Source organism: Filicampus tigris, chromosome 6, assembly GCF_054856515.1.
Source record: "Filicampus tigris isolate MCC_2025a chromosome 6, RoL_Ftig_1.0, whole genome shotgun sequence".
NCBI classification, from domain to species: Eukaryota; Metazoa; Chordata; class Actinopteri; order Syngnathiformes; family Syngnathidae; genus Filicampus; species Filicampus tigris.
The window spans coordinates 11,694,365-11,708,452 of record NC_141222.1 but is presented as its reverse complement, the minus strand read 5'-3'; the positions used below and the strand labels follow the sequence as shown (position 1 = coordinate 11,708,452).

The window sequence follows — 14,088 nt, the reverse complement described above, 5'->3', positions numbered from 1 at the left end:
GGCTATAGTGCAAGGCAGATACACTTCTTGTCCCTTACCTAATGTTTTGTGCAAAAACCCAAATAATCATCATGTTACATCATTTTCCAGAAGTCAAGAAAAATTGCGGCGGGCTTTCACAAGCATCATCAAATGACGAGGAGGGCCTTGAGTTTGACACGCGTGAAATAAAGAATGACAAGGTTTTATGCAACCTCTAAATACTAATTTCAACAACTTTTAAAAAAAGCTAACAGAAACAAACTGAATGCAAGTGAAAATGACGTACAGGAGCCAGGCGCCAGAAGCCAACTTTGTATGCACCCAAATCTAGTGCATTGATTTGCGTAACTAAAGTAATTTAGAAAACAATGTTGTCAAAACTTTGATTACAAAAAACACAGGGAGTTGACTTTCACATGAGCAGCGGGAGTTAAATGGAGAAAGACTCATGACAAACTGATGCTAACTAGCCTCGTGTGACAGCCAATCAGCCAACCAATCAGCCAACCAAAAATTGTGTTCTCGTCTCCATTTGGTCTAATCAGCTCTGCTCCTTTCTGACAAGAACTGTACAAACACAGGGGTCTGAGGAAAATCTACCAAAACGATAAAGATATCTGTAAGGCGGGGAGCAGGATTTGGTCCCCCTTTGCCATTCTTAGCGCGTTTTTCAGTGATATGCCTCAGTGCTGTGTGGCAATGCATTGTTTACATTCAGGCCACCAGTTGTTTCAGTGGCTAAAAGATAAGAATACGGCACATACCCTAAATCAGGGGTGCTCAAGTCCGGTCCTCAGGAGCCGCAATCCAGCCTGTTTTCCATCTCTCCCTGCCTGCAACACACCTGATTCAAATGATCCGCTCATCACCAAGTTTTGCACAAGCCTGATAACGATTGTGATCATTCGTATCAAGTGTGTTCAGGTAGGGAGAGATGGAAAACAGTCTGGATAGGGGCTCTTAAGGACCGGACCCCACCTCTGACCTAAATGGACCAGCTTGGGTGACAGTTCAACTGGCTTCCACATTAACTGGCCCTCGATTCCAGCTGCGACTGTTCGGGCAATGTCAGTCCAGTAATTTTGTTTTTCCTTTCTGCAAACTTGTTACAAGCAACATCAAAACTGTTGAACTGCATAACTGTTCTGCAATTCTGCAATAAACACTTGAAACAAAATGTCTCATTTACAACTCCCGACTGGCTGCAAGAAATTGTAAACATAGTCCAAAATAAAAGCATAAAGGGTAGAGACCGCTATTTCAATCTGTGACACAATTGGGGGGAAAAGACAAAAAAAGCAGCAGCACACCGGAGCCAATGCTCTACGCATGTGACATGACTTGACAAGTTTGAAAGATCGTTTTCTGAGTCTGTCATTGAGTGGCTTTGTACATTTTCCCCATTGACGCTGCTATGGTTGTTCATCTAATGACGTCGCACTTCCGGTTTCGAGCTCGTCAGCCTCTCACTTGGGAAAAACTCTGATTTTGTCAAATATATTATAAGCCAGGCCGTTATCTTTTCTCTTGGCTTTCCTTCTCCATAACACCTTAGGCACGGATAAGTGGATTTCAGTTAAGACTGTGAGATCATACATTGTCACATGGGCTAGGTGTCCTTGTTGGCAGGTGAACAAGGCAAGATAAGTGTAGGGACAATGTTGGATAGATTAGACCTTCTTCCACAATATATCAGAAAATGCTCCACAGCTGTGTCTCAATCTTTCTGGCATCCTTTAAATAGTTCAAGTGAGAATATGCAGTCTTCCAGAAGTTACTATTAGCATAGCGAGCATTAAAGACAAGAGAACCAGGCGGAGGTTTTCACCACAGCAAGCCCCCTTTTGAGCTGTTCGCAGTTTACGAAAACAGGTTCGACCACACTAACGGCGCCCGCTTCCCCGCCTCATGTGGGTTCTCCTACTTTTTCATCATGATGGCCGGACGATCCACTGGCCCGAGGCCGTTCTTCTTTCCTCAACTGCATCCTCTGAGGTGGCTCATTCGTTGGCACGTGGGTTGCATGTTTTGGCACCCGTCAGAGCTCTCCTCTGACAGGGGGTCTCAGTTCTGTTCTGAGCTGTGGATTGCTGTCACAGACACTCTGGCCATCAAGCTACACCCCGCCGCCACCTATATCACCCCTAGACAGTTTGCGTGAGCGCTTCTACCGCTCAATGAAGGCAGCCCTGCGTGCGCGACTGACAGATGGCAAGTGGGTGGACAAACTCCCTTAGATCATGCTCGGGCTCAGATGCGCCTACAAGGAGTACCCGCAAGACTCTTCTGCTGAACGTGTTTAATAAGGCCAAGTCCTCCACATGACTTGTGAGTTCATCCCGGACATCACGATGCCCTGGTCGGAGGCCATGCAACGCTGGTGAGTGAAGTTGACGTAGATTACTTTACGGGGGCGCTACCAGGACAAATATGACTCACACAATCATGACCAGATAGATACACTCGCCCCCTCCCCCGCCTCCCACTGGCTGATATTTGAACAGAAAGAGTATCTCACAGTGACTCGCTGCGCCATGCAAGCCTGTTCACAGCCTGGTCCCTCACTCAAATCTGTCAGCAAAACGGACGTCCGTCATAGGCGGATAAACGGACTGGTCCGTCACAAATGGAATGCCCAGCAAGATTTTTGTCACACATTTGTAACTTCAGTCACACATTTGTAGATTCTCCTTACGCATTTGTGACTTCATCACCCATGTGTAGATTCCTGTTACACGTTTGTGACTTCAGTCACGCATTTGTACATTCATGTCACACATTTGTGACTGTGGTTACGGATACAGATTCTTTTTTCATGTTTGTGGATTGAAATACACATTTGTAAATGGTTTTACTGCAATGATTGCCCCATAAAAGTTCCCCTTAAAAGCTGGAGGACTCACATGCTGTGGATGTAGACCAAGACTTATTTGTTTTGCAGCCAACTCCATATACTTTAGGTGGAAAAAGGCTACCCGCTAGCTGTCTCAATGCCCCAACTTCAACTGTAGGAAGACATAGATGTCAAGAAGTTATGAAATGGCATACCTAGGCTGTGATTCTGTCATTCTGTATCCAACTAAAATAAAACTTAAAACCCACAGCGAGGGTGCCCAGATGGCACCAAATTCTAGCAAGCTAACTGGCTGGCAAATTGACCAGTTGTCATTAGTCAAACCAAACCAGCCAGCTTGCTGGCAAGCTCGAACATAAACATGAGCATTGTGAACAAGTTTCATTGACTGATTCAGTGAATGGCCGATAAAAAAAACGGAAAATCTATTTCAGTGTTTGAATGATAACAGCTAAATGGCTAGCTGGTTGTTGGTCAAACTTATCAAGGAGCATTGACAATGTAAGATACCGTTTCAATGGGTAACGAAACACAGACAATGTGGCTTTATACCTTGTGTGGACAAAATCATTTACCTTGCCAAAGAGGATACGTTTTCCCAGTTTTAATTTGTGCCCTCACTGAGCCTGGACTGGCCAGCTGTGGAGATTTAAGTTGATTGGTTGGATGGAAGTCTGTTGATGTGATTCAAAGCAAAATAACCCCTTCTGCTGTGTCAGTTCCAGATATAAATAAGACATATTGGGTAAAACATTTCAAAACCCCGCACTCGGGTAGATGAAACCCCCCCAGAATTGTTCATTATCTTGGCTGGCTATGTCAAGCTATGAAAAATGTATTTCAAAAATCAATAATCTCCTTGTTTTGATGTATAAAAGTATTCTCCAACTGTTCAGAGCTTTGACGAATGCGGCCAACCAAGCCCTAATATTATTATTCAGGAATTGTTCAATAACATTTTCCTAAAGCCATTCCTTACAATGATTTTTTTAATCCTTGATTCTTTGTTTCCATTTTGCATGCAACAACCAATCGCATTGTGGAGGAGAAATAATTCACCACATAATAAAAACACTTCACAACATTTTTTTAAAATTTGCAGCACCCTTCTTCCTGCAGGCTGGAAAGCCTGTCGTCACTAATAATGATGGGAACTGCTTGGGAAGAGAATGCGGGCAGAAGAAAATATTGTAGGCTACATACTGGAGCGTATAAATGTGAACAGACTATGTTATTTCATTAGGACCCCTAATATGATAAAACAGAATCCAACGTGAACAAACAACTGATTTAAAAGACATGTTCTTTCTTCTCTTTGCTTTCCTGGGTCTGTGGGGGGGGGGAGTGGAGTTCATTATAGATTCAGCATGTCTTTATTAAAGGCCTATCTGCAATCGCAATTGCAAGGGTGTCCTTTGGCCATATTTTTGAGCATGTGGGTAGTGTGCTTTTCAGTGGGTAGTTTTAGCAGATCGTTAAGAACAACAAAACCACAGAAGAAGCACGACTCTTCAATGGTATGTTGTGTGCATGTCACATCATTCATCCTGTCGAAGGTCTGTAAGACGCCTCCATTGTTACAAATGGATGAGTGTCTCTCTCTCTCTCCCATTGCCGCCTCCACGCGCAACCAACACAACACTGGGTTCTTCTGAGCTTTTTCTGATTCTATTTGTTAGTGTGCAGGGCATAGTTGTAGCAATAGACTTATACAGTATGATATTTCGCTTTCAGTACCTTTAATTCAATTTGTGGAAATAGAGGAACATACTTTTGAATTCCGGAATATAACAGGTTTATTTAAAAATATATATATATTACTCTTAAACTGCTGGCTAATTAAATATACACTCTGAAAACAGTTGGGTTAGAAATAACACAATTTTGGGTCAAAAATAAACTGATGCATAACTTGGGTCAGTTTGACCCAACTTTCTTGGTTGTTTTTGCAGATAACAACCCAAAAAATGGGTAGTTTTGTACAAAACAATGAAGAAAGTGGGTCAAATTGACCCACTTTGTGTATCGGTCCATTTTTTACCCATAATTGTGTTATTTTTAACCCAAATGTTTTTAGAGTTTGTGAGGAATAGTAAGGTGTAGACAAACTAATTGGACTTAAAATTAAGTTAAACCCCAGGAATGACAATATTTCATGACATTTTTTTTTTTAGCTCTGGACATCACACTCACAAGCAGAGCTGGACATTTTACTAAAAAGTTTATCTCCTTCCGCCTACAGCCAAGGTACCCGTTTATCCGTCATTTTGTCGCCTATCTGTCGGTCCGTCCATCATTTTAAGCGCACTTCTGTTCCCTACTCCTGCACTACACCATCACTGACTCAACAATGTGATAGCAAGAAAAAGAAAATTATATTTAATATAAGGTCAAGTCAGTTGTTGCTGTTTTCTTTTTTTTTTTTTTTTTTAATTTAAAAGCATTTAGTGTCACCATGGTATTTTATGTTGTAAAAACCCAGATTATAAAATTACCCACATGTCTGGAATCATAACTACGTCTTATGTTTACAACAAATGAATCTGTGTCAACATCGGTAAAGAATTTGTCGAGTTATGATTTATTTATTGGAGCCAAACACAGCTACCTCAGTACAAGTGAATGGAAGAGATCGCCGGGGACTCCCAGTTCAAGATGGCGACTAGGTATGCACCTACTCAACACATAGACTTACAGGATACAGTATATTAAAATGGACTAACAATGCCTCTTACTCACCATAGCGAGAAGTGAGTCCAGTGGCGGCCATTTTACATTGCCACTCACTAACTTGAATACCTTGATTTCTCAGCGGCGTTTTCAAGTTTTTCACATATTTTCTGTCACTACGGCAAAAATCCCATAGTGTGTGGTGTACGATTGTACCAAGAAGTCTGGGAGAAACGCTAGATTCACATTTTATCATTAAGAATGTGATTATACAATTTAGGTATATTTCTGAGTTCTACTCAAAGATTCCACTGTATCATGTTCTCAGAACCATAATCAATTAAATGAAAGCAAAGCCCATCAGGAGTAAATTTGCTGCGAAACGTAAACCTAACCTCCGTAAATCACAATTCATGACACTCAGAGCTGGGGACCGAACAGTCCGTACGTCCGCCCCGGACGGTTTCCCATTTTGTGTCAGAGGATGAGAAGGACAAAGCAAGGACGGAAGTGGGTTTTCGTCCGCCCTCTATTCGTCCCTAACAGGGTCACGTACCGACTGAACGTGTTGTGTTGAGTTCTTTCAAAAAGCAAGACCACTGCATGTTCTGTTCTACCATGCCGCCTTCATTAATTGCCTGCACAACGCTTTTCATGCGTTTCCCAGTAGAGAAATGCATATTCTGCCCTCTAGTGGTTCAACACATGTAATACGATGGATAATGCCACAGGAGTCAGGATGCCATATAGAAACACGCCTAGCCTGTCTTGTGTGTATAATCCGGGATAGCAATTTTGTTTTGTTAACAACTGTTAACATTTAGTACCTTATCCCTTTGCATACGAAGTATGTCCTTGTGTGGGACACCTTTAGACCGTAAAAAGCTCTGCCAGCGTATACATTTAAACGACCCGGAAGTTGATGTCTTACCTTCCGTTATTTTGCTATATTATTTTATAAAAACTGAAAATCTCTTGCATTAAAACGCAAAAGTTTGGCAATAAAACGCAATAGTATTGCGGTATTACTCAATCTTAAAGCGGAAGTCAACCCAAACTTATTTTTTTCAAGAATTTGTTCTATGCAAGCTTACTAGTTGAAACAAGGCATTCTGATAAATATTGCGTTTGTGGAATAAGAGTTAATCCACCCGTTTTTAACCATCTCTAGTGGTGGCCATTTTGTCTTCTGTCGACTGAAAATCACATCACAACTGCTCACAATGTCCAATCGCGGCTCAGATTCAGGAAACAGGTCAGCCTGTTTTTCATGACCTTGAAGTCAATGACATTTCTTGAAGCTTGTTAGCAAGCGAGTCTGCTCTCATTAAATTGTCATTTTTCTTAAAGAAATGGAGTGCTTTTTTTAAATCTAGCATTTGTGAGTTTATTATTGTTTTATAGCACACACCCTGTCTCAGTCTGCCTGCGGTTGACCAGAGTCTAAAGGCTTCTCCTCAGCCTCAAACGAACTGGTCGCCAGTCGCAGGGCACACACACACAGACACCGTCACTGAGCGGGAACCGATCCCACGCTGCCCGCACACAAGTCAGGCGTGTGTACCACTACACCATAAGTGACCCTGCGTGATTAAATCATTAATATATATTAATATATTTCCTAATTTGATCAATTACAGAAAAATTACCTTTCATTAAATGTAGAGCAAAATACCTCATACTTCATATTTTAGGGAATGCAATAAATGTTTTTGTAAACAACTCACCTAATGTTAAAAGCTATTGCATGAGTACTATGTAAGCAAGCACATGTTGCGATCGGTGGCCACAATTTAGCCTTTTGTGCGCACCTTATCTCTATATTGTGGCCACAATTTTAAAACATAAATAAATCCAGTGCCATCCCTGGCCTCCGTAGTTCTCACAATAATTAAAAAAAATAAACAACCAACCAGCAGCTATAAAATAGGAAATATAATCCATCAGGTGAAACTTTTTTCTTTTGAATGATCCGTTTGTCCGGGTGTCTGGTTTCTGTGAATCAGCTCCTTATTGATTTTTTGGTGAATAATTGATGTCATGGAAAAAAAAATAGCTGTCAAATGCTATATTTATGCATGAGTAATGCACATACTCTACCACGACTGGCTATATGTGCACCCTCTAATGTTTGCTTCCACTTGTTCAAGCCAGTTTGACTCACTTTTGGGGCCTCGAAGTTACGCATCGTTTGTCTTAGACTTGCCAGAGTGCAGGTATAATTTTTATATGACTCACTGTGAGAAACAATGTTATATCTTACATGTATAGTACAGTACATTTCAGTTGTGTGCCCCATACGGCTCAGTGAAGTCACACCTGGTCCATCTATATTACAAGGAGGTGACTTGGAAAAAATGTTGGACTACAACCATACAGCAACTGGTGAAGTGTGCAAATCTCCACAAATTGCAATAAGAAGACTCCATTTGGTGTTTACACCTCAGCTGGTGTTTGTGTATTCCCGTGCTGTGTGTCTTGGTTCATTATGTTGTCCTTGCACGTCTCGCTCTGCACAACAGTCTGTTATCTGCTGTAAACGTCCTCCTATTCTTCTTTGAGATTCAAAAGTCTCTCATCTAATTCAGAGATTACTTCCAGTAAAGGAGGTCTTCCTTAATTTCTCTTATTCCGAATGAATGTTTTGAGGGTTTTTAATGCAGAGAACGTTCTCTCCAAAGACACGGTTAAAGCCACAATGATTCAAGCTGAAATAACTGTCGTTTCTGGTACAGTCTGGAAAAAATCTTTTCAACCAAAAAGCTGTGAAGCCGTCTAGGTGGTTTGCATTCATTCCACGCAGTTTGAGATCTATACGGTCAGATGAGATCAGCCTTTTGTCTTACAAACTCAAAGAATCTAGGCTAGCTTGGTGTCTGCGTAGAACAGCGGTCTCCAATTCCCGTCCTCGTGAGACCCTATCCAGCCTGTTTTATATGGAACTCTGTTCCAACACACATGATTCAAATGATCAGCTCATCAGCAAGCTCTACAAGCCTGATAACGATCCTGAGCCCACACAAGGTCAATGAGCGTGATGTAAACTCCACACAAAAAAGTACTTGAAACTAATTGGAATCTCTTTGCTGTGAGGAGGCTTGGGGAGTAACGGAATTCATGTACCGGTATTACGTATTCAGGATACAAAAAAAATGTACGGTAACTTTAGGGTTTCGTCCTGCTCCAGTTACAGAAATAATACATACTTATATTACAGGTATGTTTATTAAAAATGTGATTTATCTTACAGAATAAAATTTTCAATGCAGGGAGAGAGACGGCACAGTCGAGTCCTCGCCCAATGTCAAACCTGTTGGCCAAACAAGCAGTTTAAGAAGATAACTTGTTGCAATATATTGAGTGGAATGCCGGTGGCCGCACACTTTGAGAATCCCTGGCATGGAGACAGAGAAATAACCAAACTAAAAAGGACAAAGTTGAACAATACATCAACATTTTCAGAAGTTGCACACATTCATTTTTACCATATGATAACTCTCTACTTTATGTTATTGGTCCCTGGCCAGACAAAGCTTTTCGAGTAAATAGAGTTTAGTTTCCAGCCATTTGAAATTCACCTCCCACCTTCTCTAAAATGTCTTTGCATTTTAAATTTGCTCCTTGATTGGAACGTGCTGTGATAAGGGGCTAGCTCTGTGGTATGAAGTGTGCACGCACAAACACACACTTATGTTTACATTTGCTCTCCCTGAGCTGAACTATGATCAGCATCTCACAATTCAACTCCAAACACATGCAAATGCACCATAATGATAAAAGGTGAATGGCCACCACAAACTGTTTGTTCAAGTAATCTTTAAACAAACACTACACCGAATCTATTTATACAGTCCACAGCATGGGAGAAGAGATTACAGCAGTAATTTCTCACCAACAGCCAGAAGCAGAAAAAAAAACATTTGTGTACTTATTTATTTATTAGGATTTTTACATAATCTCCCGTATACTGGTAGTATTATTCACTTGTTTGTATTTTCCAAGTCTTTGCACCTACAAAAAAAGCCCTTTATCGATGATTTTTCTTCTAATCATGATAATTGGGACAATTCAAAGTTTATGCAGTAGGCAGGGGCTAAGCTAACTACTTTTAGCCGTCTAGCCCATGTTTTGATACAGATTCGGTTTAGATGACGGAATGTTTGTTTCTAATGCAAATTCTGAACCACTGAGTACAGCAAGCTCATTTAAACTTGGAAGCACAACATTTTGGGACTTGTAGCATTTACTTGTAGCAACTCTGAAATGTGGGCATTCCTCTATGAATAGCCGTTGATTTTGGAATGCCCAAAATGCCTGAGCAACATTAAAACTGTTCTCCAACGTCTGGAGAACATTTGGCGAATGCTTTGGTGAACCCTGACGTGAACGCGCATTTTGCTACTTTCGCCAACACTCACAAATGTTCGACCCTGTGGTATAGTGGCTTAATAATAGAGATGTTCACATCAAAACAAAGATCCCATTTCAAATGTGATCAAATGGAAGCTCAAATAACCTCCTGGACTAAATTTTATTTGAGATCTGAAGGTTCACTCTTCTGTAACATCATATCTCATTGCAGTAGAGCTACATGAGGACAGCATTCATTCAAGGGTTATTAAAATTTGCACTCCAATCTTTCCCTTCCTCTACTACAAACACACAACCACTTCTCGCTCTCTCTCTCTTACACAGACACATGCACACACACGCACAAACACACACACACCAACAAACGTGAAGTGTTTTTTTCCCCATCTTTTTAAAGTGTAAAGCCACCACTGTGATGGATGTCTTCCCAGGGTGGCTTCAGTGTCGTTATGTCATTTGTTCTTCATGGTCCCCAAAATACTCATCCTGACTCCATCCAGCAAATGTTCACGGTTCTTTTTCGACTTTGTTACAACCGACGTCAACCAGTGCACACGGTGATGGATGGATATGGGCATTCAGAGCAAACTAAAATGTCAGCTGTTTAAGATGAGAGACCCATTGTGAGAAAACTGGATTGAACCATCCTATTACTATTCATGAATCTTTAATATATATTCAGTCATGCATTCATTAATTATAGAGAAGAGGCATTTTGTTGAAGGCGGAGCCTCATCATTTTATCATTCCTGTCATTTCTCAATTGCACAGACCTAAAGTATGTAATGCATTTCTTTAGTTCACTATGAATGCCTGTCACGGGATTATCTGTAGAGTGATATTCACCATAAGTTAAAAGAAATAAAGAACACATACAGTGAGCTCCTTTGTCACATTTGTGAACAACACTGAAAGTAATGCAATCCAGTGGTATTTTTATGCATGAGCCATTAAGCAGACCAAAATACAGTGTATAAATGACCCAACACCAAATGGATCAATTCACTTGGCTCAGCTCCTATCGGCTGCCACAAAATATGAATCCTCTTTGATCCACATATCGGGAAGCAAAAATTCCAACCTTCTTATGTCAGTTCTCTTGGTATTGACAAGTGTGCTCCAAGTTGTTCGCTATACATACAGTACACATGTTCACACCGAGCATGAACAAGTTCAAGTTGCCATTTGTAATAGGATCTGACTTCTCGCTTGAGATGTAAATAAACATGGAAGGTAGGTAACAATGGTTTCAAATGAAAAGAGTACACAATCCAAATGGAACTGGGGGGGCAGCAGGGACGTGGTGGCCATCGGGAATTTCGGGAAAATGTCTGGATTTTTCCGAATGGCCGGTCTGTATCGTGACTGGTCGAAGCGCGTGACGGCCGCCCTCTGCCTCTGTCGCCGATCAACTTTCACAGCCTCACGGCCCTTGTCGCAAATGAAGCAATCTCTCATTCAAGTGAACGGGCCCCAGCAAGCGGTTCGTGCGATCGCGAAAGTATACTGACAGAATGCCCACCTCTGGTAACAAGTAAGTTTATTTTTATACAACAAAATACAACTGGCAAAGTGCTTGACAACAAAGTTTACATTTGCGCATTAATGCAAATGTTATGAATGTCAAGGTGGCCAAGGTTCACCGGGCAGTACTCTGAGAAATGACTATCACATCAAACAGCTGCTGGATAATCTGTCGCCAGGGAGGCTGGCACCTCGGCCGGGGATTCCGCTCATAGCGCCTCTTTCCTGGATACGCTTATTGGGTGTCACGCTGGCTCCTCAGAAAAAGTGGGCGTGTCTCTAATCTGCAGGGGCTGGTTTACCCAATTTTACACGTGGAAGATTGAGGATCCGATCATTGTCTTGGATTGGGCAGAGCTGGTGTTTAGAGAGCAGGAATGTTCCGAGATTGATGAATCGAGGAAATCACCACTTTTTTGTGTGAGTAATTAGCATTTTAACATGGCTGCAAAAAAAGTTGATTTTGCATGGTTTAGGACCAAGGCTTACATGGCTGTTGTGAATATAATTATATTTGTTACAATTATAGAAGCTTGTTATTTAGAAAAGACATACACCTGTTTTATGGACCACAACACCTTTAATTGAATACACAGAGACACAATGCGACACAAAAATTGGCTTTCATGTACTTGCTGCCTCTGCTGACATTATTAGTTTTCAGCTCATCTGACCTTTAAATAATACATATTTCTAGATTTGAGTCGGCTGTCCTGTACTATAATCGTTTATTTTTCCTACCGTTTATTTACAATTTAAATTCCATTCTGACATACTTCTGTGAAAAAAAATAATCTTAGCCATACAATGTGAAGAAAAAAAAAAGAAAAGTGAAATACTTTTTTACTCTCACATTTTAATGATAATATAAGAACAAATTGGCTACATGTGGCACATTCTGCTTCAGTGGAAGGAGAAAATATACTGCATATGACTGTGCTACTCTTTCAAAAGAACTGCTAATACAGCTGCAACTAAATGTATCACCTTCCCCTTACAATGGAAAGTCATTGTGCAAAGACGTTTGAGTACACACTCTGCATACAATTATGTGCATGCATGCACCCTTCCCATAAAATATAGAGCTGAAAATGTGAGTGATGACAGAATAGCATGATGACGGTGATCCAAAGCAGCATCATGTATTTCAACACAAGAGAGCAATTTGTGTTGCATTGCTTTTCAGCTTTTAAAAAGCCAGTATGTGAATATATAATTGAGCGAAAATTAGATCATCGCAAAACATCCAAATATAGAAGCCAGTACACTTCATTATAACTTAAGTCAAACATTACACACATATTTCACCATTATACACCCACCCAAATATAGAATTAACATTGAAAAATGAATTTTATTTTAATAATAAAGACACTAAGACGCTAGTTTAAATCCATACATAATTCTTCACTTATTTGGCTTTGGTCACTATATATATATATATATATATATATATATATATATATATATATATATATATATATATATATATATATATATATATGCTTAAACAATGCAACATACAAGCTGTGGTCATTCTGCTGTAATACTTTAAGGGACTGTCCTTGGTGATGATACTTTCAAGTGATGCATGCTGTAGTTCACATTCAGTTACCGGATTTTATATATACTTTGTATATTTTTTTTAAAGGCATTGATGCGGAGAGAGTCGTCTTGAAGAGTACCACAAATGTGATTCCATGGCAGCAACAGCAACAAAGACACACACATTAGAAGCATCTTTCCTACATTAAAAGTACAAAGTCATGAACACAGTCACACTTTACAATATATGACTTTAGCTGGATTCAACTGTCATCAATTTGTTCTGTATATCTGAAGTCACCAAGGTTCTGCTTATTTTTCTCAAGCCCACAACCAAACCCACCCACCGCCCGCCCACCAAAACCATTACATGTTCCTTTAATCTTGTTCATTGTTTTTTTTCCCGTTCATGTATTGCATCAGCATCAGTCTTGCTTAACAGTGCACATTCATGACAGACTCAGACATCAGTTTCGTTTCCATCCATTGGGTAAGAGTGGCACTGCGCCCTCTCTTTCAGACACATGTCCTCCGAGGTGGTACTGGCGTGGCTGGTGGTGCCTCGCTGGGACGGGAAGGAAAGGTGAAAGGTATGTTTGTTGACTTTCCCCATTTCGTCACTGTAGGACACGACCAACTGGCGGTTTTCATCGGGTGCGGCGGAGCCGGATGAGCCTCTGTCAGCTCTTTTGTGTTGTGGTGTACCCACTGAGCCCCCACTGGGGTCACTGGTGTTGTTGTCAAGGAGATCAGGCAGGTTTCCTGTGGCGATGCTGCCGCTTTTGATGTGTGGCGTCTGGCTATGGGTGTGTCGATATTCCTCGTCAATGTCCTTACCAAGCTTCCACCGCTTCCACTTTTTCAGCATCTCTGACTGCACCTGGGGGATAATGGGATTGCGGATAGCCGTCGGCAGTGAGCCATAGAAAGATGATGGGGCGGATTAAATATGACACTCAAGTGAATGGATGTGTCCAGCCAAAGGATACATCTCAAAGTTTAGTCATCAGTAGAATGCCAATATGCTTGTCCCATTTAGTAGAGAATGCGGAAGTAGAACAAAGCTTTCAGAGATCAAAAAACAACAAGGACAGTGATAACTTGTCATTCATCTGCACCTCAGGCCCTCCGATATAAAATGA

At 40.9% G+C, this 14,088-nt stretch overlaps 1 protein-coding gene across 3 annotated transcripts in view; it reads right to left on the bottom strand.

Moving 5' to 3' along the window:
- Positions 1-11,973: 11,973 nt before the first annotated feature.
- The window catches only part of gcgrb (glucagon receptor b), a 30,932-nt gene continuing 28,817 nt past the window's right edge, over positions 11,974-14,088 (bottom strand). For all 3 annotated transcript variants that reach the window (XM_086034192.1, XM_086034193.1, XM_086034191.1), the window contains one exon: positions 11,974-13,826. In XM_086034192.1, the coding sequence (XP_085890318.1) occupies positions 13,407-13,826 (420 nt within the window). In that variant the 3' untranslated portion in view covers positions 11,974-13,406. The remainder of the gene's footprint in view (positions 13,827-14,088) is intronic.